Source organism: Anthonomus grandis, chromosome 15 (assembly GCF_022605725.1).
Source record: "Anthonomus grandis grandis chromosome 15, icAntGran1.3, whole genome shotgun sequence".
In the NCBI taxonomy this organism is placed as follows: domain Eukaryota; kingdom Metazoa; phylum Arthropoda; class Insecta; order Coleoptera; family Curculionidae; genus Anthonomus; species Anthonomus grandis.
The window spans coordinates 1,525,465-1,551,829 of NC_065560.1; the positions used below are offsets into that span (position 1 = coordinate 1,525,465).

The 26,365-nt window shown below is 33.7% G+C and overlaps 1 protein-coding gene and 1 long non-coding RNA gene across 5 annotated transcripts in view; both read right to left on the reverse strand.

Annotated features, from left to right (window-relative positions):
• Positions 1 to 59: 59 nt before the first annotated feature.
• Positions 60 to 26,365, reverse strand: part of LOC126745214 (carnitine O-palmitoyltransferase 1, liver isoform) — a 44,426-nt gene continuing 18,120 nt past the window's right edge. For 2 of the 4 annotated variants that reach the window (XM_050452961.1, XM_050452962.1), the window contains exons 7-15: positions 19,566 to 19,770; positions 19,366 to 19,499; positions 14,110 to 14,175; positions 13,635 to 13,700; positions 13,053 to 13,231; positions 7,743 to 7,871; positions 7,553 to 7,677; positions 4,640 to 4,951; positions 60 to 540 (exon numbers count right to left, since the gene is read on the reverse strand). In XM_050452961.1, the coding sequence (XP_050308918.1) occupies positions 451 to 540; positions 4,640 to 4,951; positions 7,553 to 7,677; positions 7,743 to 7,871; positions 13,053 to 13,231; positions 13,635 to 13,700; positions 14,110 to 14,175; positions 19,366 to 19,499; positions 19,566 to 19,770 (1,306 nt within the window). In that variant the 3' untranslated portion in view covers positions 60 to 450. The remainder of the gene's footprint in view (positions 541 to 4,639; positions 4,952 to 7,552; positions 7,678 to 7,742; positions 7,872 to 13,052; positions 13,232 to 13,634; positions 13,701 to 14,109; positions 14,176 to 19,365; positions 19,500 to 19,565; positions 19,771 to 26,365) is intronic. The other 2 variants (XM_050452964.1, XM_050452963.1) reach the window with 2 other exon arrangements.
• LOC126745224 (uncharacterized) lies at positions 25,091 to 25,526 on the reverse strand. The gene is made up of 3 exons (XR_007663465.1): positions 25,484 to 25,526; positions 25,344 to 25,427; positions 25,091 to 25,288 (listed from the first exon to the last, which is right to left on the reverse strand). It is a non-coding gene; the product is annotated as an uncharacterized LOC126745224 (long non-coding RNA).

Sequence of the window (26,365 nt, forward strand, 5' to 3'; positions counted from 1 at the left end):
TTTATTCGTATCGGTAGAGCTTAACGGTAGAGTTACTTTAAAAAAAAAAAGACGCCATGTCAAATCATATTTCCTTTATTGCCTAAATTAGAAAATGTATAAGTAATGTGAAAATTAGAATAACAGTAAAATATAATAAAAAGGAAAAATTGCATTGTTAATTTCGTTACAATACACACTGTCTTTACGTTAAAATACATTTATTTTTGTACCAAAGTATATGTTTTATTTTATCGATATATATATACATCTGCAAAGGTTCATAATAAATTAGATCTCGTTTGTCAAAGAATTCAAACGACGTGAATTTCTTTTTCAATTTCTCCGTTCAACTTTCTGTGTACGTTAAATTAGCGTCATATTAAAAATTAAACTACGTATCTTTAACAACGCACCTTTGACACTTAACATTAAGAGGTCTAACAAGAATACCAAAAGAGAAAAAAAACACTATTTTTTCGTCAATAGGTTGTACTGCGTGTGAAGTTCGTGCAGATCCTCCAACGCTTTTTCTATCTGTTTAGCGAATCGATGGCAATCCTAAAAAAAGAATATAAATAAATACTATGTTTAATATCGCCATTATGTTAAAGTGATATTGAATCTGAAGTTGGATAATGTTCCTTATACATAAATTTAATAAGGTACAATAACCATTAGCCAAACAATGTGATTGCATATTTTTAAGCAAGACTGAATCCTGCAGTCTCCCCCCACTTATTTATTAAACATGATTAAGTTTTTTTTTAAATTCCCGACATGTTTCGGACACAGTGGTGTCCATCATCAGGGGATACATTTTTTTCAATAATCCTACCCTTAGCTTTTATTATTGTTATTCCTTAACCTCACGTTGAGTTTTGCTTTTCACTTCTCTATAACTTAATTTAAAATCGACCAATTACAGCTAGTTACAGAACAGAGCAATTAAAATAATTTTAAAATCCAAAAAATGTACATCCGTGTCATGTGTTAAACATATTGTCAATAAACAAAAAAATCGCTTTTAGTTACCATGTTTACACACAACCATGAGCATTAGGGAACTGCAAATTAAGATAAAACGCACGTGTAGACATCCGTAAACCGTTTTTAATTAGTGTTGCGAAATCAATTTCTCAACACAGACAAATTAAATTTGTCTCAAATAATAACTACAGTCTACAAAAACTCTCCGATACCTGGAATTGGTGTCTGGGTCTGTCTTGCCCCGATCAAGCCGTGGCGACACGAAATTTACCCCGCACCACACCCAGTATGACGATAAATGCAAACCAGGCAAGATCTCTGCTCCGTCCAGCCAGCGACGTAAAATCAAAAACCCAAAACATCGAAGTCGATGTTAATTTTGTTTCACATAAGTTGATCTTAAAGAGTTAGTTAACAGTTTGTGTCTTTTGACGGAAATGGTGTAAACCTTTCCTGTCCATATCTTTAAATGGGAAAGATCTGTTTCCTGTATTAAATAATTTAAATAAAAAGCAAATTTATGTTGCAAAATTGAGCGTTGCAGTTAAAAGCGTTGTAAACTAGCTATTAAATTGCCTTTTAGTTTAAAGCATATTATTTTGTGTGCGCTTCGTCAGAATATACAGAATATAAAGTTGTAAACAGAAAAGTCAAAATTTATGACATTTTCCATGAACAGTTTTAATAACTAGTGAGGAGGCTGTTACTGAACCGAGGACAAGACTATTGAACATTTTGTGGAAGCGTATAGTGTGGAAGCAGCAGTGTATTGGATTTTGTTTTTCTGTGTCTTCACATAGATACAAGGTACCTTTGTAATTTTAACTTGTGTGTTTTATTTTAAACAATAATAATTATTGTTACGTTATTTGTATTAAGGCCAAAGGGTTTAATTTAGTTAAATACTTTTAACTTGGTGTTTATCTAAATTTAAAATTTATTTTTATTGGAGTGCTTGCTGGAATGAGTGTGTTTACTTAGTAATAAGTTTTAGGTTTTTAGCTGTTTAAAGAAAATTAACGTTTTTATATTTAATATAAGATATTTAGGAGAAAATCTGATGGAAATTTTATTTACTAGCCTTATGTCAGTCCTTTCGTAGTGGCGTGTTAATATTAAGGTATTAGCACAATCTCTTTAAACCTCTACTAAGTTTAATGTTTAAACTCTAGTCACGAAGTTTAAATAATTAGCATTATTTTAAAACGTTTTAAATATGTGGATGATCTCGCTGTAATGCGCATTAAGGTTCCGTGTATACTGGAGAAGATTCGCTTTAAATTTCAGTGCCGCCAACTAACAAAAATTTGAGAACCGATACAAAAACAAATTTCACATCGATTTTGTTGTGGTGGACCTTATTAATTATATTCTTTTATTAGATATATTGTAGCGTTTTATTTTTCTATTTCTTATGTTCACTAACGCTCCATTGATATTTCATTAATTTCAATAATTATATTAATTATTTCAGTCAACTTCTTTTATCGATATTTCTTTAAATTCACACTGTCAATGACACATTACTACTGTAACGCATCACTCTCCTGGTTTAATTATTCATGCTTTCTGTTGACGGTCCGTCACTCTTCTGGTTGGTCTCGATTGATGTAATGATGTTTTCTCTGGTTGGATTGACATTGACAGCCCAGGCGAGAGGTGGGGTCGTTGCTTATTTAGTCGGTACTGCATCCATTTTTCGAGGACTTGTTCCCGTGTTGCAGGTAGAAGCACACGTAAAAGGCCAGTTTTTTTATTTCCGAAGTTTGTGAAGCAGGAAGTGGCCAATATGGCTTATAATTTATAGTCCTTAATCTTGTTCCTTTAGGGAACTGTTTATTTCATAATTCTGGTGCAGGATGCCCAAGATTTTAATGGATAGATAATGAAACTTAGCAAGGTGAGTGTGTCACATTTTGAACGCCATTCATTTTTTTATCGACAGTGAATACAATGGCAACCGTTGTTTTAGGGTTTTACTTTTCCGTTTTCCTCTTTATTCTTCTTCAATTGTTGATGGCTGCAGGCTTTTGATTTCCCCGGGAAATTGCTGAAAGCGGTGGAGCTGGGACCAGAACTAGAGCTAGTATTAGATATTCCTAGTCCGGATAGCTAAGCTACAAATGGCATACATTCACAGCCTTGATTTTGAAGGCTAACCGTTCAATTCTTGGAGGAATATACAGGCCAGTTTATTCCATTTATTTAAATATTACTAACCATAGATTTTTCTCACTTGCTTACATTTTTATTAATATATCTTTAAAATCAATTTATTGCTACAAATATTTAATCAATATCATAATTTAATATGTCAATTTCCTATCTATAATTTTAGTTATTTTTTGTTCAGTATTTTTCAGTACCTTTTTTGGTAGTTAAGTAGATATAACTCGGTTAAGGCTGATATGCCTTAGGTAAAAAGGTTCATGAACTTTCCCCTGCGTAATACAAATATTTACTAAAAACTTTAATAATTGCAATTTATTTTTCAAGTGCTGAAATCTACCTAGTAGTGAAATCATAATTTAAATGTTACTTTTGTCAAACTTATTTTAATCACATCAACATTGTTCATATTTTAATTCATAATAAATTATTAACATTTAATAGATTAGAACATGAGGTGTATACATATCTTTGATGTAAATATAATTTGGTTGTATTAAGATATTTTTTTTTTGCCTCTTTAAATCTACTTTATCCAGGGTCATTTAATTATTAATTGAAACCTATATACCAAGTGTTTTTCTTAGTTTTCTTTCATTTATAAAAAAAAAACTAAGTGGCGCCCTCTTATTTAATAGTTATAATCAAAATTATATTTTTTAATAGCCAGTCATAAGTGAACCTTCGAACAATCCCAAGCCTCCAATAATTCTGAGCTACCGTCTGCAAACTCTTGGCGAAATAGTAACACTGTAAAGTTAACGCCGCAATATTTTTAATCAATCTCCTCCTAAGTAATCTATCAATAAATTATTCAGGTTGACAATAAAAAACAGCTGGTTTACGTCAACGTTAAAAACCTCTTCTTAAAACCGTTGTAAAAACACATTCCAAAGCGTTTTCGCTCTAATTCCGTTAACGCGAATAAATGTAAACTTAGTAGGTGTGTATGTCTTCCTGTTTAAAGCAAAAAAATAAAATGTTATCACCGTATATGTAAGATAAAATCAAAATTTTCAGCGCGATGTACATAATTATGACACATGACATTCTTCAATTTTAATGGAGAGGTGTAATTCTAGTGATCAATTCTGTACTTTATAAAGGTTTGTCGGATTTTAATATGTTACCAAATTTTATTAAGGGATATACTACTCTGAATATTTTTAAGAAGTTACTGAGAACTAACTTGTCCTAGTGTCATTTTATGTCTTTTTATTATTGTATGTTTAGTGTTTTTACATTACATTATTAAAAAAAAATATATTTGTGAATCACAATGCGCGAAATCGTTTTTAATATTCTTATTTTTAGTTTAGAGTCTTTTTATTCTTTGTGTTTTATGTAGAATTTTGTAATTATTACAATTTTCTTTTGTTACCATGTTGACCATGAGATGCAACCTGAGCAGTAAGTGTTAGTTTAAGTGTACTGCGTACATTTTAATATAGCACGTCTGCTAAATAAATATTTATTACATTATTTAAAAAAAAAAACTTACCGTAGTAGGACAACTCTTCTTATTAGAAATGTGAAAGAAGAGCAAACCTTCCCCGGCAATAATATAGGAGACACCGTACCCGTCGTCGGCCACTGGTCCGAACCCGCCCCCCGCCGAAATACATTTTGGGTGCCTAGTGAGATCCATCCGTTTCGTTTGTCCGTGGGGCGTTTGCGAGGTGGACAATCGCCAGGGCTCGCTCAACACTTCTTTGAGGAACGGCGAGTCCACGTCCAGGTATTTCGACACCACGTAGAGGCAGAAGATGTGACGGTCGATACCTTTGCCCGTCATAGCGTCTTTTACTGCCCTCTACCAAAAAAGAAACGTGTACGAACTAAACTATGGATTAATTAAATCAGAAGTCTTCTAAGAAGTGTGCAAATTGCCCAACAACCCATGCAAATTGCCTGAATAAAATCGATTATTACATACAGAACTGGGATTACGGTTATGCGTCAAATCAGGCTGAAAATTTGCAGATCTCCGTTTTTTGGATGTTCTTTTCATTTTCCATACAAATATACATATGCCTGGAATGAATATTGAACTGACTAAACCAAAGCTGAATTAAAATATATACACGTATAAAAACGAAGATTTCTAAATAGAAGATTACCTTGCCAACAAGTCTTTATAAAAACACATTTAATGTTCAGGAATTTTGTACTCAAAAAGTGTCTGGAACGCCAAGCAGAGGAAAACGATTACTTTAAAAAAAATGGACTGATGAAGCCACGTTTAAAATTTACGTATCTGGAGGCATGAGAATCCACATGTACGTACTAAAGGATTTCAGTATTTTTTTTAAATATTTTTGTGCCCCATATTCTACTACCTCACTTAGATGTACAATCGTTTACTTTTAAACAATGATTTTCTGTAAAGTGACTTATTTGTATCTAGTATTGGTATCTAGAAAATATTCTCCCAAATCTTAGAAACGAATTCTGGATTCAAATGAGCTCCCGTGCATTTTGCTCTGGTAAATCTTGAATGATTAAATAATAATTATCCAGAACGATGGATTGGACGATTAGGAGCCACCACGTTCCATGTCATCCCCTATCGACTTCTTTGTGTATGGTTATTTGAAAAATATAGTTTATTCGAGACCAGTTTATACAACAGATGAACTGTTTCTATGGATAGAGCAAGTCTGTGATACCGAATTTCATACAGCACGCGACTCAGTTCATATACCGAAAAGTTAGTTATCGAAGTTAGAGGAGCTGATTTTGAACAATTATTGTAAACCTTATGAACCACATTAATCGATAGTATAGTTTTTGAAAAATAATTTACAAAAGTATATAAGGAATTAGGTATAATTTAAAATTGATTTTTCAAGAGGACAAAAAAGCTACTTAATGTAAAACATAACAAATGCAAAACAAGACAAATCTAAAATTTTTAAATTATAATTTTCTATATCTTACTATAATATCGATATTTTCACAAGTATTTCTATTACCTGCAGTACGATTAGTAGCTTGGCATTAAAAGTGTAGGATTTGAAGAAAAAACTATTATAAACTAAAGTTTGCATATGTTAAACGAAAGATTCCATACTATTAACTAGGCTATTAAAATAATTTTTCTAAAGTACCATTGCCACTGCAAAAATTACTTAAAGCCAATTATTATCTGTTCATGGCCAAGTAAAAATGCGACAATTTGTTAGGGGTAAGCCAAATCAAGTGAGATTAAAAAATTTCGTCATGACAACACCGAAGGGAATTCCGTTGGACTTTTATCTCTATAAAGGAAAAGGATCATCTGTCGAATCATTGCTATTTAAAACACCAGAAAAACTAGACGTGTAGGTGGCAGAATGGTGCTGAAGCTGACCGAAACTTTGCCGATAGGAGTATCAGTGTATACTGACCGTTATTTTACTTCAATATCTTTGATTGATGGCAAATAACTTTGGCTGGTACAATAATGGCTTCTAGAATTCCCAAAAACGCAATTCCGCAAACTGATAATCAATTAAAAAAAATTGGGTCGTGGATCACATGACTCACTCAAGAGAGGAGATGGAAAAATTATTCTGACTAAATGGTTTGATTCGAAACCAGTGCATTTTGCTTCCTCCTGCTCTGGTATTGAACCCCTGGGTAGTTGTAAAAGGTGGTCAAAGACCGAAAATAAATACATTATAATTAATCAACCCGCAATAGTTGCCGATTCTAATGAGAATATGGGAGACGTCGATTTATTAGATAGGGTCATTGGAAAGTATGCAATGCGTGGACGTACCAAAAAGTGGACAGTACGTACAATTTATCATTTTTGGATTTTGCCGTAGCTGCGTCTTGGCTGGAATACCGACAAAATGCTATTGCAGAAGGCTTGCGGAGAAAAGAAATCTTAGATTACCTTGACTTCATATTATCAATTGCCAAAACTCTCGTTTACACTGATATTCCTTAAGCAGATTGCGAGCAAAGTGATTCTGATGAAGAGCAGGTAACGCCCCGAAAACAAAGGAAAATTCAGCCTATTCCAGATAGAAGAGAGAGGAAGCAGGGAAACACTCATCTACCAGTATTTACCAAACACGACCAGAAATCCAGATCAAAATGTCGATATCCGAAATGTGGTAAATTGACATTTGCTAAGTGTGCCTCATGTGACGTACATCTTTGCTGCTCCGTTGAGCGAAACTGTTTTGCTGTTGTTCACCAATAAAGTTTTTTTGTATTTATTTAAACCCAAGGTTTTAAATATGATACCTTACTTTTTACAGTAAAAAACGAACAAAAAATTTTTGTTTTTGATATTTTGTTGTTTTTTGGGCCCAACACTTTACAAAAAAGTACGTGTTTTAAAAAGATATGTTTTCATTTCACCTTGAGTCTGAGTAGGATATACAAAGATTAAAACTAAATCCATTGAAGGTTACTCTACCTGATGCGTTTCACAAGCCACCCTCAACAGTCGCACTTTCTCCTCTAACGCAATATCATTGTTTTCCATCGCTTTCACCCATTGCGACGATTCGACTGTGCACGGCCGTACAGTTTCCGTCCTACCTACGATATACCACAAACAGTGATTAAGTGACCTCTTAGGTCTGTACAATTTAATAAAAGTGTACCTTCTCGAAACAGTCTGGTCATGGTGGCTTCGTACGTAAGGCAAAACTTACCGGCGTCCCTATAATAAGCCAGTTGTAACGCCATCTGGATATATGCGTCCGGACTCAGACCACATCCCTTCATAAATCCTAAATAGAATATTAATCGGTTAATATTATTTAATTATCTATTTTTTTTGGGTATGTACGTCACTATATTGGGTTGAACGAGTTGCTAGTGGCAGTAAGAACCTTATTATATAAGAAGATACAATTATAGAAATGCTTAATGCCAAAATTATATCTATGGAAGAGGAGCTTCCATAGAGATAATTTAATTGAAAAAGGTTATATAAGAAACAAGTCGCTTTTCACGGACAAATTAGAACGATTAAATCAAAGTTTTATAAAACGATGTTGTGGTTGCCAATTATCGTTAACATACTTATATTCATAATAATTGAGAATTGTGAAGAGTCTTTTTAACATACGCAATATGATGGCTAACCTAATTTAATTATTTTATAAATTAAGTTATACGTATGACATTTTCTTCTATTCCTCATATTTAGCATAAAATTTGAATTCAGATAAGAAATAACATGATTTTGATTTCGGGTATTTTAAAAGAAAAACCTATCACTATAAACAATATGGGTACAAGAGAATTGCAAAGCAAACATTTAGTATTTGATAGCAAATCATTTTTATATCGAAATAAATTTTTAAAGTCTAGCAAGCGATTTTACTTTTATTCCTAATATGGGAGGCAAAACTAACATTTGAATCAAACATGCCACGTTTTTCTGTAACTACTGGCACGACTGGTTCCGTTAATATTAATTTTGTAAATTTTCGGTGCAGTTTTGCGGATGGCTTTCATTTTGCAAGTCGAAGTTAATTCGATTCTAGGCCACCTGAATGTCCGACATTTTAAAACAAAAGTATAAATAAATATGTGAATCGTCAGCGAATTGGCGTAACTTGGAATCTTGTATGAACTGGTTCATGTCAGCAACATACAGAGAGAAAAGTAGAACTCTGGGGAAAATTCAAATTCACAGTAATATACAGTTCGAATACAATGTGAGCGATCTTCAAGACCTCTCTTAAATCCTCCTTAGCCCTAGTATAATTGACAGTTTTTAGTACTAAAAGACTTACGAAATCCTGATTAGCAGTTGGGCATAATTTGGAAATTATACTCAGCTATTTCTTTAACAAATCTGTTGGTGTAGGTATTTTTGATAAGAAAATAAGTATTGCTTTCCATTCATAGGAACATTTATTTTCTAACAGGAATTTAAAATATTGACCATTGGTTTAACTCAAAAAGGAAACCTGTACTGAATTATTCCAAACCCATTTACTCCATGGCTGAGACTTTATTAGTTTGTAATTTTACTGTTAATCAGGTTTAATGAATAAAGGTTCGTAAGCTTGTTATGTCTGTTTCTTTTTTACAAAATATCTGATGATGCTTGGTACAAAGGAAACACGTGTAATCCCCTCCCTTATATATTTCAAACCTGTGATTTAGAGTTTAATTTATTACTATTTAATTTAAGCCGACCTCTTTGAGAAGAAAATGGACTATGTCTTCGAGCTAAAGTCAACTTTCTGGACGAAAGTACAACTGGATTGCTGAATACAATTCAAATTATACAAGAAGATCTTTGACCTAACTAGAGAAAACAACTGTCGTCAATGATATATGAGTTTAATCGGATCACAAGCCGCGTTCTTTGGTACATTATTCATATTTTACTATTTATTTACTCCCATGCTTTTTTCACAAACCTTATACCTCGCACTTTCTGCTTACCTTATGGATCCCCTGGGGTAAGAGGAGTAAGCTTGTAGCCCTTTTATTTTTATGGTTGCTTTTATAATGTAATAATTTAATATTGTATGAAAATGTACTGATTGCGACATCTAGTGGAAAGCCGGTTAATGACCTTGTAAAAAAATAAGAACTCCTAGATGGCGTAAGCTGTTCTTCGCTTTGAATTTTAAGCAATTGATTGGCATCAGGTTGTTTTTCTCTGACTAACGTGATCTGTCTGTCTTTACCATTGGTCACGTACGCCATATTCAAGGATCAACTTTTTAAGAAAAACCAAATAAAAGGAATGTGTAAGCAATGTCTTGATTTCTGATTGGCTAATTTATATTTAATGGCTGCTTAATTTATTAATTGTTCTAGTGTCTAAAGTTCTTTCCTGGCAGTTTGCACTGTAACGTAAATTGTATATCTACTGAAATCATATTTTATTTAATCCCTTTTAATTTCACTATCCTGATTTTCATACTGTATTGTATGTAAGCAACCGCACTGAAAGGTATGTTTAGTTTTATTTGATTTAGTACATACATATTGTACAGTGTAATGTGCGGTAGGTTACTGACTTTGACCAAACGGTAGTTACATACTAGCGGGATATTGATTCTTTTTTAAATGTTTTAGAACTTTGGTGCATAAAGTTTCGATTCCAGGGGTTGTACTTTTAACAAGAAACCGTCTTATAATTTTTACAACAATAATTTACTTAAGTGTGAAAGGTTAAACACTGAACATTAACCAGTATTTGCATATTTTTATAATATAGTGTTGTTAATAACTGAAGCTTATTTTGTGTTTTATTATGTGTTATATTTCTTTACATCCTTTTGTTTATATGAAAATCAATTTGCCACTTAAAGGTGTTTTCAACTGCAATTTAAATAAACACATCAATCTGGATGGCGCCCACAATTTAAAATATAAAGTTCTCCAGACTGATCCAAACTGCCGTATAAGCAAAAATCTAAATAAAAGTGGTTACAAGCTATTTGAACCCAAATTTGACCACGGTACCTCACACAGAGGTACCTATCGAACCAGTAGTGCAAAAACAATCAAGTAATTTGTAAGCTAAATACGCATAAAACATGACGCGTCACGTCTATCCCCTGATACAACAGGACTTATTGAGGTGTTTCCTTTATTTCACATTCTGTGACTCGTCTATACCACTATACTCTATTTCAGAAGTGTGTAGAGCAATAAAACCTCATTAGGTATGCAAAAGTGGTACCTGGTGATCCACCAATATTTTATGCCATTATCTTAGTTGGGTATTAGTTTCAATGTAAAATTCTTTCTTTTCGTTGATTGCAGGTAGTGCCACTCGGTTTTGGGTCAATTTATGAGTTTTGCCCACTGATAAACATTAAAAACGGTTCGCCAAAGGCGTGCAACTGGGACTTGTTTTTTACCTTATAATTAATGTACTTAAATGCTATTTTATTTACTTAAAATATTTCACTTATTATTTTAATATTAACACCAATTATGAAACGAGCTCACGAACAAGCATTTTCTAGTGAAATTTGTTTTGTTGACTCTACTGGCTCCTGCGATCAGACGTCTACTGTTATAACTTTCATTATTGGTGTCCATAAACCTGGAGGAATTCCACTTGCTTGTTTTTTGCATACAGCTCAAACAGAAATTAATTATAATTTGACTTTTAGCATTTTAAAAACTCAATATCCGAATGGTTTTGAAAGAAATGGCGCACCAAAAGTATTCATGACCGATGACAGCAATGCAGAGCGCAATGCACTAAATTAATCATTTCCGCAAACCTCCTTAATTTTATGTTCGTTTGACGTAAGTCAAGCTGTATGGAGATGGTTGTGGGATTCAAAAAAACCACATAGATATTTCAGAAAGAAAAAACTTATGTTAGAATTCCGTTACATTCTTTAAGCACAAACTGAAGAAGAAACTCAGGAATTCTTTAACAGCTTATGTAAACGGTGCAAAAATAATTTTATTTAAATTATTTAAAATTTAAAAATAAAAGTGAAAATCTTGTGGTCAAGAAAGTTGATGATGACATGTTTTTAGTATCTTCATCTCAGGATAAAAATATGAATTATACCGTACTCGCAAAATGCGCTTTATGCAATTGTGCTAGTGGAAAGGGAGGGACATTCTGTAAAGATCTTTGTGCTGTAGAGAATACCTTAAATATTAATATTTCTACAAGTCCTCGGTTACAGGAGAATGATAGGCAAACTATTGTCTATATCGCAACTAATGAACGAAAACAAGTCTTTCTTCAAAAATATGACAAAAAATTACGAGTCTACTATATCTGAAGAACTGAATAACCCTGTATAATAAGACCTGCTACTTTTCTTTCCCGCAACAATTTGAAAATGGTGGACTTTCCAATTCCACTCATTCGAGAACATTTTTCAACAATTTCTTGCACAGTAAAACTAGGGTAATCGTGTTTTATGCAATCATGTACATTTAAAATAATAACTTTTTCACTCAGCGATAGTGGAGAATTTTTAGTACATCTTTTCGTTGGACTGAATACCTCCATTTTTTAAATATTGGGATAATAATATTGTGATTACACTACAGCGTAGCAGTGACTACTAACGTTTAAAATATGATTTAATTTGCATGTTACAAAGCGTTAAAAGCTATACAAAAGGATTAAAAGTATTTATTTAGTATTTAATCTCTTTCAAAATAAAGGCATTTAATCCGTGAAAATTAAATTCATAAATATTATAAGTACCTGCGCCTATGAACTACCACGAAATGTAGCCAAACAGAACGGAATTCCCCAGTTCTATACACTTCTGAAATAGAGTATAATAACTATTACTACTAAGGATAAGTCGAATACCTTTCTTTTTTTATGCCTTTTGAAAATGTCAATTATATCAAGGAAAAATTTATTTACTTATTATTTAAAATTGACCAACATTTTCATATTTATTATTGGAGTCTAAAAGGGTCCAGGGTACTGTGCCATAAAGGCTTTTTAATTGCCTTCTAAGTGCAATATTGTATTCTAAATTTATTATATTATGTAAGTAATATAAATAAAGGTTATTGAGCATATATTTATTAGGAGTGCTTAGATATTAATGCTCATAGTCACCTGAACGTTATTTGTTAATTTAAGTATGTAGTAAAGAAAAAATCATTAAAGGTGTTCATGGTCAGATTTTTAGTAAGGGGACTTACTTCCATTAGAAGTAATTATTTCAGGTATTCCCTTTGTATACCCGATTACAAAAACTACAGTCCTTACTATAGTGTAAAGGGAAAAAAACAGGCTTTTCAACGGACTTCCGAAACTCCCGATCTAAATACCATAGAGAATCTTTATAGAGACACAAAATGTAAATTCTAGAAAAACATACTAAAAAAAGTGATGTCAGGGTAAATCTAATAGCCTGAATGCGGAGTCAATGTTCATTAATCATCATTTGTGGCCAACTAAATACAAAAATACTCGAACGACTATAAAAACAAACCTTTTCCATACTTGTTGTGCACATATATTCTGAGATCGATGTCTTCGATGAGCTTATTGGCGATATCCAGACTGGCCTGGATCGCTCCTTGGCACTCCCGTTTAATATCCCAGTTCAATCTGCTGGGCGGCGGTGGCGTAAACTCTGGATTACCTAATGTATTTCCGTTGTGGTCAAATCTATTTTTAAGCATCGATATTAGTTGTTTCAAGTTAATCAGAAAATTTCGGTCAATTGTGATTGCAATTGCATGAGAAATATTGCCTTGAAAAAGTTTGCCTTGTAATCACAATCAATCAGTTTCTTATTACTATCGGGTTAGTTCTACAAACAGGACATAAAAGAGAAACTGCTTATATAGTACAGGTATTTACAACATGCGTGAATAATGTTAATTAAAAAGGGACAGTGGTCTCTTTGTAGGTCCAGTGCAGAGGATTCAATGTTTCACAAACATAAAAAAATAATTTTTTTTTTAAACTCTCTGCTCATTAAGAAAGTGGCGCCTAAATATGTATTACAACACTGCTAAATTAAAAAAAAAATGGCTTTAGCAAGTTAAAAAAAAAATAAACAAATTACCGTGGATTTTCAGCCTCTTCAAGCAAAATATATTCCAAGCAGTGCGCTAGAATGGGAGCGTCAGACCTACAAAGTTCAAATCAAACAAGGATGGGTAAAAACCAGCCACCGAAAGACGATAACAAAAAAAAATGATTTAAATGTTAAAATGTGATTTTAAATTGTGCTTTACGCATTACCGAAAATGAGATAGATAAATAAAGTTTTATGTTTATTTAGGGGACGTGAATCTTTTATATCTTACAGGCATTTGAAGCATCTTAAAATTCTTATTGGGCTTGTTAAATTTTTTAGAGATAGAGGATCATGTAATTTTCGGTAATACGTAACGACAATAAATAAAAAGAAATTTAGTAATCAATAAAATAAAACATTTTTGTACACCAAAACCACAAATAAAAGAAGTAAAGCGGACAGCAGCTAATTAATATAGAAGAGCATTAGTAAAAATTACGTTCGCTACAAGCTGATTTACCGGGGATCGTATGATTCTTCGGTTATCACCCATTCCCACAGGTGGGACACCACTGCCGCATCCGCCCTATAAATTGCATATTTCAATGTGGTCTCTCTTAAGGATGGGCAAAAACGTTAACAATGAGTGCCTAAAATTAAGTCTGCGCTACTAATAACTTCTTAATTTTTTCTGTCGAATAATGCGGTGAGGGCCTTTATCAGGTAATAGATAAACCAACCCGTGGTACAATTGATTCAGAGGGGTTAAAAATTTTTTTACTATAAGGGATTTTAAACATTTTGATAATAAGTTTTTAGACAAAGGTAAGGTGGGATGATCTTTACTACTTTTATGACTTAAATAGAAAAGTGGAATATTTGACTTAGTAATCCAGGTCCTAGAGTAACTAATACATAGGCACCATAAAATGTTTAATGAGGAAAAGAGACAAGGCTAAACTTAAACGTAAATTGAATAACGATGCAAGGAATTTTGAAAACTATAAAATGGTTCGAAACATTACTATATGCCTAGAGAAAAGTTAGCTTAAAAATATCAATGTGAAGGGACCTAAAAGTACAATGAGTGACATTCCTCCTGATTTACTATATTAATTTGTGATATTAATATTATTACAGAAAAAATGAAAGAAGGCATAAAATTTACATTCAAGTTTGGTTTCCACCCTCTGGTAAGTCTCAATTTATATACCGTATATTAAGTCTAATGCCTCAGGTATTAATGAGCTTTACACCCTTAAATCTGAAAATAAAATAATTTTCACTACACTGCCTTCATATTCAGGTCACTGAATATTTTAATAAAAATAACTTTTTCCCTGTACATCGATCGGGCTTTATTCAAGAGCAGCACTTATGACAATTACCGATAACTTTGTAAAAACCTAAGATGGCGAATGGTTACTATATTGATTTTGTTAGACTACTCTAAATTACTGTCCTTTTATGGTTTTTGTGAAATCGCAATGTTGCTCTTTAGGTTGTCGCAGACAGTTAGGGGAAAGTATGACAGTTGGAGTTTGTGGTTATTTTTACTGCAGGTATATTATCTTCGTACATTGAAGGATATGCTGATGATACACGATTGTTATGGCAGTTTAATCCAGACTATCTTGATGAAGCAGTTGAACAGTTGAAAATTTTGCAATAGTTAGTCGAATACAATTTAAAGATTAATCTCTCAAAAAAACTACAATGCTACTATTTTGTTCTGAATATAGAAGAGACACACTTAAGAACTGCCTGTAACTGTGTGTGTAACTGTAATAGAAGCACAGCTTAATTTTGAGCAACAGTTACATGCAAACAGGCACTTTTGAATTTTAAAACTTGAAAAAAGACATGTGAGTCACTTATTATATCTATTTATTCTTATTGCTGTATAGTATATTATCCATTCTTACATATTGTAAATACAAATCGAATATAATATGTTCAAAATGGGTGCTTGTTTACGAATTGCGAAAATATGATCATGTATCAGAAAATATAAAAAATTGGGTTGGGTCAGGTTGGGCTGAAATGTAGTATACCAGCGTCTTATTTGGGTCACCTAGATTACGAAAACACCGGGTTATAACAGGATCCGAGCAGAACTAAGGGAATGAGAGCACTTTGAAAATCCTGAAAAAGTCGTTTTCGACGTCTGTTTTTGAGGCCAAAAATGGGCATCAAAAATGCCATATCTCAGCTATTAGAAGAGCTACGACCTTGCAGATGGTCTCGTTGGATTCAGAACGACGAAACTAAGACAAAACCGTTGGAATTTTCTCAATAGCTCCCATAGAAGCCGAGATATCGACCTTCAAAGTTTGGAATTTTTCATTTTTCGGGTATACCCCCCCGTATCAAATTTTTCACCAAAAATTGATTTTTTTCGAAATCAAACTAAGTATACCAGCGTCTTATTCTGATCATCTAGATTACGAAAACACCGGGTTATAACAGGATCCGAGCAGAACTAAGGGAATGAGAGCACTTTGAAAATCCTCAAAAAGTCGTTTTCGACGTCCGTTTTTGAGGCCAAAAATGGGCATCAAAAATGCCATATCTCAGCTATTAGAAGAGCTACGACCTTGCGGATGGTCTCGTTGGATTTAGAACGACGAAACTAAGACAAAACCGTTGGAATTTTTCCGATAGCGCTCATAGAAGTCGAGATATCGACCTTCAAAGTTTGGAATTTTTCATTTTTCGGGTATACCCCCCCGTATCGAATTTTTTCACCAAAAATTGATTTTTTTCGAAATCAAACTAAGTATACCAGCGTCTTATTTGGGTCACCTAGATTACGAAAACACCGGGTTATAACAGGATCCGAGCAGAACTAAGGGAATGAGAGCACTTTGAAAATCCTCAAAAAGTCGTTTTCGACGTCCGTTTTTGAGGCCAAAAATGGGCATCAAAAATGCCATATCTCAGCTATTAGAAGAGCTACGACCTTGCAGATGGTCTCGTTGGATTTAGAACGACGAAACTAAGACAAAACCGTTGGAATTTTCCCGATAGCTCCCATAGAAGCCGAGATATCGACCTTCAAAGTTTGGAATTTTTCATTTTTCGGGTATACCCCCCCGTATCGAATTTTTTCACCAAAAATTGATTTTTTTCGAAATCAAACTAAGTAAACCAGCGTCTTATTTGGGTCACCTAGATTACGAAAACACCGGGTTATAACAGGATCTGAGCAGAACTAAGGGAATGAGAGCACTTTGAAAATCCTAAAAAAGTCGTTTTCGACGTCCGTTTTTGAGGCCAAAAATGGGCATCAAAAATGCCATATCTCAGCTATTAGAAGAGCTACGACCTTGCAGATGGTCTCGTTGGATTTAGAACGACGAAACTAAGACAAAACCGTTGGAATTTTCCCGATAGCTCCCATAGAAGCCGAGATATCGACCTTCAAAGTTTGGAATTTTTCATTTTTCGGGTATACCCCCCCGTATCGAATTTTTTCACCAAAAATTGATTTTTTTCGAAATCAAACTAAGTAAACCAGCGTCTTATTTGGGTCACCTAGATTACGAAAACACCGGGTTATAACAGGATCCGAGCAGAACTAAGGGAATGAGAGCACTTTGAAAATCCTCAAAAAGTCGTTTTCGACGTCCGTTTTTGAGGCCAAAAATGGGCATCAAAAATGCCATATCTCAGCTATTAGAAGAGCTACGACCTTGCAGATGGTCTCGTTGGATTTAGAACGACGAAACTAAGACAAAACCGTTGGAATTTTCCCGATAGCTCCCATAGAAGCCGAGATATCGACCTTCAAAGTTTGGAATTTTTCATTTTTCGGGTATACCCCCCCGTATCGAATTTTTTCACCAAAAATTGATTTTTTTCGAAATCAAACTAAGTATACCAGCGTCTTATTTGGGTCACCTAGATTACGAAAACACTGGGTTATAACAGGATCCGAGCAGAACTAAGGGAATGAGAGCACTTTGAAAATCCTGAAAAAGTCGTTTTCGACGACCGTTTTTGAGGCCAAAAATGGGCATCAAAAATGCCATATCTCAGTTATCGTAAAAGCTACGACCTTGCGGATGGTCTCGTTGGATTTAGAACGACGAAACTAAGACAAAACCGTTGGAATTTTCCCGATAGCTCCCATAGAAGCCGAGATATCGACCTTCAAAGTTTGGAATTTTTCATTTTTCGGGTATACCCCCCCGTATCGAATTTTTTCACCAAAAATTGATTTTTTTCGAAATCAAACTAAGTATACCAGCGTCTTATTTGGGTCACCTAGATTACGAAAACACCGGGTTATAACAGGATCCGAGCAGAACTAAGGGAATGAGAGCACTTTGAAAATCCTGAAAAAGTCGTTTTCGTCCTTTACCTATAGATATCAGACATTTTCTATCTAGGTTTAGAAAAGCTCAAGTAAACGACGCAGAGGCAGAGCCACCCAGAAAAATCAGAGGAAGATGCTTCATCTGCGGCAGAAAAAAGAATATAGTTACTACAATTACATGCAATACTTGTCATCAATTAGTGTGTAAAGAACACATTGATAACGTAATTACATGCCATAAATGTAAGGAAGGCGGATCTGGCAGTGAATAGATACCCTTACCCTTCTTATAATATTATTTCTGTTCATAATCATTGATTTTTTGCCAAAAATATGCACTTAAATTAGGCAATTATCTATTACACGTATATTTATAATTCATAGAGTAAATAAAATAAAACAAAAACAAATTTAGACCATAAAATGCAATGGTATGCAAAGTACACACCGCGCGAGTAGTAGCGTGAAAAAAAAGTGCGCGAGTAGTTAAAGTTAATCAAATGGAGAACTTAATGATTTTCTTCTTTTTCTTTACTTTTCCTTACGGAATATCCCCTTGTTGTCCCTTAACTTTCCGTGCTATCGTCTTTGTTTCAAATTGTCTCCGGGCAAAAGTCGTTTTTAATGGGAAGAATTGTGCGGCAGTGCGTAGATCCTGGTCACACACAAACCATTTTTAGCATTAAAATGTCTGAACGATTTTGAAACTCATTTAAGTTGCCCGGAATGACTTAAAACATTTTTTTTGTATTCTTTTACATGTTTACTGATATTTTATAATTTTTTCAGGCGGTTCAAGTAATATTCTTATCTTTCCAGGCACTTGGGTTCGTTTTCTTATTAGTCCACGCAGTTTTCAATATTCCAAGCAGTCATTTCAGTCAGAGTCTACATATTACCAAAAATTTTCTAAACTGTATCTATTTGAATATAAAAGCAAGTTTTTCGTATAAAAAAATGGCATTATAGTTGGAAGTTGACATTATACAATAAAGAAACGCAATTTCAGGCAAATATTTTAATAATTCTATAAATTAGAGGTAAAATTAATTCTATAAATAGAGGTTTTGATCGGTCTAGTAACATACTAAAAAAGAGCCATTTTTTTAAATGAATTAAAAATGCGACGGGTAATCGATTATTTAATAATTCGGATGAATTCGGAGAGAAAACTTGGAACTAATTTAACTTGTAACGTTATCGTCAAGAAGAAATAAGTTAACAATAGTTCAGACTTAATTTCAGGCACCTGTAACTGACTTTCTGATTTAAAAAAAAAAAATCACAAATAGTAGCAATGTTATTTGCTTGCTTGAATAAACGGCGCAAGAACGTTAAATAACATTCCGAGTTTAAAAAAATCAACACAAAACAAGCGTCAAACCAGCTACTACATCGAGAGTATCAGCCGATTAAGGCAACTATTGAAAAACTCTCTCTTATTAACGGACTTACCAAGAATGTTCCGCATTAAAGCCGAGCCTACCATTGTTTCCTATACACAAAGTAAATGATTTATCGAACCACCGGTCATATCCACGTCCGTGTAGTAGCACTTTGCCATATTGGTCCAGTTTTGATGGGTCGTCCTTAAACAAAAAAAAAACAAGAAAACGTTAAAAAAATAGGAACTAACACGCAAAAACCCTTTATACCATGTCGAATTCATAAGGAAAATCGTCCAATACCACGACGAACGCCGCTTTTTCGATCGCGTCCAACGAGGTTCGATTTATACCTTTCGAGAAATACGTGTCTCTAGTCCAGGCCCAATGGGATCTAAGTCCGGCCGTCAGGGCGGCCAATTTCTCTTCGCCCGGTTGCGGGGGAGATTCGTCCTTTAGTATCTGCTCTATTTGCCTAAAAGACAACTTTAGGAGTCAACATCAAAGTCAAAAAAAATTAAATTTAGGACAAATATTAAAGGTTCATGCTTAGGCTTGGATTTGCTAAAGAATGCTCAGACCATGAGCCTTCATATTTTACCAATGTTTCGACCTTTTTCAAAAGTTTATATAACTCATTCTTGGAGGTATCTAACTAAATTTAACGACCTCTAACTAGTTTATAAAAGTAGGAAATTAAGGAAAATTATTAATTTAGCGGGGGATCCATTAAACTGGTTTATAATTCCTCGCTTCTGATAACATGTTGATTCATCATGTGTGTTCAAAAAAATATCTTCTCTAATTTATATTATTTGGGGTTTAGTTTGTTTTTAAATGTAACAGAAACTAAGAAATTGCCTCGAATGCCTGAAAGAATGACTTTAAATAAGACTTTAACTGCCATGAATTAGGGAGTGAATTGATGAATTTAATTGAAAAATACTTGAATAACAAAATCGTGTTAGAAACAACCCCAACTGCCTGGACGAACTTAACCCTTTCATCCCGGCTAACGCATATGTGCGTCAGGTATTTAAACTGCCCCCTCCAAATGTGTTTTATGGCGTAATATAATGATTTTAAAAAAGCATTTCTGACAGCCGATTGACACTCTGGTGCGTTATCCGCCGCCGCGTATTTGCGTCAGCCGGCTGTACGGCTGTAAGGCACGTGGTGCGTGGTGTTAGTTAATTTGTTGTTGTCGCGAGTTCAACACGCGTGGTGCGGTCTGGATGTTTACGTATAGTTTAGTGTTGATTAAAAGTAAAACTAATAATTAAAGTGACAATGATCAGCCAACATGTTCAAAAAGAGCAAAGAGAAGCAGAAATAATTCTTCTTGCTGCGGACTTAATAGTGCAGAGATTGATAAAATTTTTGCTGTTTTGGGTGATGACAATCCGTTCATAGATACCGAGGACGATATTGAGGAGGAGGAGGACCCTTTCCAGGATCGTGGGAGTGAGTATTTACCCAGCGAAGAAAGTGATAGCGAGTTTGGGCTGTTGGATAACGATATAAGTGATTCTGAAAATACTGTATCCGACGAACATGATGATAGCCATGAATCTTGTGGAAAGGATTATAGCAATTTAGGTATAAATTGGAAAGATACTGGACATTTTTTATTTATACCCACCAAGTTTCAATTTAGTAATGACAAATCAGGATTGTTAAATGAATTTCCTGAAAATGCTTCAGAGGTAGATTTTTTTTTGGCCCTTTTAACCCAAGATATGGCAAATATGATTGTTGAAGAAACAAATAGATACGCTGAAGACCAAAATATAAAAGGCTGGAATAGATCAGTTTTATGTTTTTATTGCCTTGAGCATGCTGATGTCACGCAATAAGAAAACAGTACTGGTCGACCGATCCACTTTTATACTCTCCAATTTTTGGGCAGATTATGCATCTCTTGGCATAATCTGGTATTTCAATATTCTTAGAGATTTACATTTTGCAAATAACGCTAATGCTCCTCCACCTCGTGTAAACTCTTTGTATAAAATTGAACATTTCCTAAATACTATGAACAAAATTTTAAAGATCAGTTTTACCCCTTTGAGAATTTGGTCATCGATGAGAGTATGGTTTTATTTAAAGGACGATTACACTTTAAACAATAGGATATTAGAACTAAAAGGCATCGTTTTGGAATCAAACTCTTTGTGCTATGCGATAGCGAGACTGGAATTATTTTGGACTTTACTAGTTTACGTGGGTGCAGAAACGAAAATCGAAAACGTAAAGGGACTTGGAGTTTCTGGTCTAGTTGTGGCTTCACTTTTACAACCTTATCTAAATAAAGGCCACTCACTCTTTACGGATAATTATTATAGTAGTCCTGCACTTTCTACATTTCTTTTGGAAAACCGAACTAATTGTTGTGGAACCATACGTCCTGAAAGAAAAGTAGTGATCTTTCTAAAAAACTTAAGGAAAGGGAGATATTGTTTCAAAATGCTCAGATAAAATATTATGCCTAAAATGGAAAGATCGAAGGGAAGTTCACATGATTACTACCTTTCATGAAGACCAAATTATCACACTTGACAAAATAGACCGCCAGACGAAAGAATTTAAGAAAAAAACAGAATGTGTTGTACATTACAATGAGGTGACGGGTGCAGTGGACCGGTCATATATAATGATTAGTTCAGTAGATTGTATGAGGCGTAGCACGAAATGGTTTAAAAAGCTGTTTTTGTCATTTTATAGATATGTGTTTGCTTAAAAGATAATATAGAAACAAAAATTACATGAAATCTGGGTAGACAACAAGAAATGACCTCACACGTATAAGATAATTTAAAAAAACATCTTAAAGGAACAACTCCAAAATGCCCGAAATGTTCGCAAAAAACAGCTTGTGAATATTCCAAAGTAAGATTTTCAAAGTGAAGAAATTAACGAATGTTAAATATATAAATTATATAGTTCAGTTCAGAGATCTATTAGAATCTTTGATGTACCGCAAATAGTCCGTGTGCCGGTGTTGCTTGTATTGTCACATGACATGCATCTTTAAACCGCAAAATTTTATGTGGAAAGAGTCATAAAGTATTATTCTAAGCGATATTTAATCATTTCATTAAATAAATAAATGTTTTAAGCATTTTTTTAAGAATTTATACATTTGATTCGTAAAATGTGACTGCATGTGCCCAGGTACTATTTTGTTAAACGCCTGACCTTAGTCACAGCCACTCAAGCGTGAAAAGTTGCACAGGTCCGGCCTTAAAATTTATTTGTATTTAAAACTTTATTATTCGGGATTTTTGGGTTTAGTTTTATTAAGTTAGAAATTCAGGATAGTTGATAGCAAGATAATATTTAATTTAAATATAAGATTTAAGTACGTTAAATGAGTTTTTTTGAAGGTGGTAGACAATGGTACAGTGAAAACATCTTGTCGGACGACTTGCATTGTCTTATTTATTTAATGTAACACGACGTTTCGGTTGGTAAGTATCTCCAACCGTTATCAAGTGTAAACTGACGCTTTTTGCTGTGCTTTTTTTACGTTAAATGAGTTTAACCAAAAATTTTAATTTCATAAGTTTAGTTTTTAGCGCCATCAGTCCCTTATAACAAGTCAAGTCTCTTTGCTTTGCAATATGTCAAGTTGGAATAATGTATTGACTACTGTTAACCCACTGCATAGCTTTCATCAAATAGTATTAAATAATTTTAACACTGCTTTTCCTGTTGTCAATATTAAGAAACGAAATGGAAAACTAGGTAAGTTACTACGTAACTAAAGTTATTGCCTACTTTAGCCAAGATGGTGGAACGGCTCGTTAAGGTGAGGATGGTTTTATTTTCAAATAGATTTGGCCTATTGAGTCTTCAGCAGTTTGGCTTTCGTGAGTCTGTGAGCACAAATGATGCTATCTTTAGCTTTCTAGAGCACCTGTACAACCGACTGAATGTTGGTGAAGTTGCAGCAGCGGTATTCTGTGACTTGTCCAAGGCATTTGACTGCATGAGTCACAGAGTGCTGCTGATGAAACTGGAGCTCTATGGTTTCAGGGGAACTGCCCTTGAGTGGTTTCGTTCCTACTTATCAAATCGTGTCCAGGCTGTCAACTTTAATGGTGGTATGTCTAAGGAACTTACTATAAATGTGGGTGTTCCGCAAGGATCAGTACTTGGTCTTTTAATTTTTCTCATTTATGTGAACGATCTGCCACAACTGCAGGTAACTGGTGTGCCGATGATACCACCATCCTCTGGCACGACTCTGATGTTTCTCAAATGGAGGTCAATATACGTGCAGATTTGTTAAAAATAAAAGACTGGTGTGATGCAAATTTTTTGACATTTAATGTTTCCAAAACAAATATCCTTAAATGTAATACAAATGATATATGTTTAAATAATGAAGCCATCAACATGCCACCATTCAGTAAGTTTTTGGGTCTTTCCATAGACAAGTTCCTTAAATTTGAAGACCATATTGTGAATGTATGTAGAAAAGTCTCATCAGGCTGCTACGCCCTAAAGGTTATTGCCACCAGTCTTAATTTCTCCATCGCCAGATCTGCATACTTCGCGATTATCGAGTCGCACCTTCGATATGGAATTTGCTTTTGGGGTTCGTGTTCAAATTCACTTTTTAGTTCAGTGTTTGTACTCCAAAAAGGGGCCATTAGATATCTATGTGGGGCCAAGCCTCGTGATTCATGTCGCCCGCTTTTTGTAAGTCATAATATTTTAACCCTGTGTTGTATTTTTATTTTGGAAACAGTTTGCTTAGTTTTTAGAAAATATAAACAGGAACTCCACTTAGGAAGCCACTATAATACGCGACAAAACTATTTGTTGAGGCTACCCATTCCTCATTTTGAACTTGTCCGTAGCTCTATCATATATGGAGGTAGAAAGCTGTTTAATAAACTTCCACTAGAAATAAGACAACTTAAGACTGAAAAAAGCCTACGTACAAGGAAGAAAATATTTCTTGCTAGTAAAGCGTACTGAACTATGTAGCACCTAAACTATGATGAATTTTTAATGATTAGCATTTAAGTATTTTTCAAAGTTTTACTATATAATTTTATTTTATTTTAAATTAGTTTCTCGTTTTTATTCCTTTAATGTACAGTCTATTGGCTTTGTCTACTACTTCTATGTTTATATTGACAATAAAAGCATTTTTGAGTTTAATGAGAGAGTAGGTGACAAATTACTTAGGCCCATTTATTCTGTGGATTAAGGCATTAAATAGTTACTTTTTGACACAAAAGTGTAAAATGTTTTGGTTTGTCTTCAAATTTTATATATTTCCTTTTTTTGGGAATTGAGATTTATTTTTACATGGTGGTGATTATTAATGGGGATTGTGGCTGCCATATTCAATGTCCTTTATTATAGTTTTTTTTAATTAATACATATTATGATATATTATTATAATAATATACTCATGAAAACCCCCCATCTCTATATTTAGTACCAACTTCTTTTGATAAAAAGTAATTATGTAGTCAGAAAATTGGAAGTATATTTTTTTAAATAAACTTTTACATTAAAAATCATCTGGCTGTCTATACTTTATGCCTTTAAAAGACACAAGTTTTACTTATAAAAAAAAAACACACCTTACATCCCTAACGTATTTATTAATTTGTTTGCCTCGTATTTAGTTATTATGCATATTAGGAGAGATTAGATAAAAATTAAAAAAAATAAATGCTTATACTAAAAACTAAAAATCTTATACAAAACACTACATTTTAAGGTGAGGATACTAAATACTTTTATAAATTTAACCACTCTTTTGAATCTGGCCCAAAAAGTTAATACAAATTTTGTAAATTCTGTTTTTTTGCCATTGTTCTTTAGCAGTTTCTTCCATTAAGGAAGGAAACAGTTTCTCTGTTGCCGCCATGGATTCAAACTTCATCTCGTACATCAGCATATGGATTCTAAAGCATTACATTATATATACTTTATTGTGTTGCTGAAGGACAAACAGGGGCAGTAAGCTGAAAAAAACAAAACTTTAAACTTGTTTAATTAATAAAAATAGGATTTTCTTACTATGGCAAAAAAGGGACTTTTTTCCAGAGAATGGAGGAAGAAGCAGTCTTCATTGTGTTGCTGAAGGACAACAGGGGTAGTAAGCTGTAAAAAACAAAATTTTAGATTTGTTTTCTTATTAAAAACAGTGTTTTTCTTACCATAGCAAAACAGGGTTTTTCCCAGAGAATGGTGGAAGAAGCAGTCTTTTTTGTATCACTGAAAGACAACAGGGGCAGTAAGCTGTAAAAAACAAAATTTTAAACTTGTTTTATTAATAAAAATATGGTTTTCTTACTATGGCAAAAAAGAGCCTTTTTTCCCAGAGAATGGAAATCATACATCAATCATAAATGTATCATATCATGTTTCGGCTAAATAATATATGGATCTTCCTTCCTCCCAAATTTTTTTAATTATCCTCAAATATTCTATACACCACCTGACAATTCCATTACAGCAGCTCTTTTGTTAACCATCTTAAGCTTAAATCCAAGTTTTATCAGGTATCTCCGCAAGGTTGAGACTGAGAAATGTTTGTCCCTTGCCGATAAGGTGTCTATATGGTTAGAACCTCATTGTTTTTGTATTTAGAATACACACCTTTCCTTAGCAATTTGGCAATATCCATGTCAAGTCCCTTTGATTGTCCTGCATCTTTCCTTTTTATTCTGTGTTTAATCCTTTTTTTTACAGGCATATTGTACTATAGGGAACGCCTGTTAAAAACGCTATTTTTTGCAAAGCACTACAATCATTTGTGAACTGAGTATCATTCCTTAGATTGTTATAGATATTTAGATAAATTTGTTCTTTTAAAACTGCTTGATTTCCTCTGTAGCTTCTACTTCCCTTGCTTCTTTTTGCTTCCTCAATACTAGAAAATGAACTATCAGAACTATGTAAGTCTAAATCACTGCCCAGATCACTCTTATTGTTTTTATCACAAATGTTATTGTCTTTCTTGTACACCCACGGTCTCCATAAGCCCGCACAAACACTTTCCGCTGCATTTGCCAAATTTTTCTGCCTATTTTTCCAGG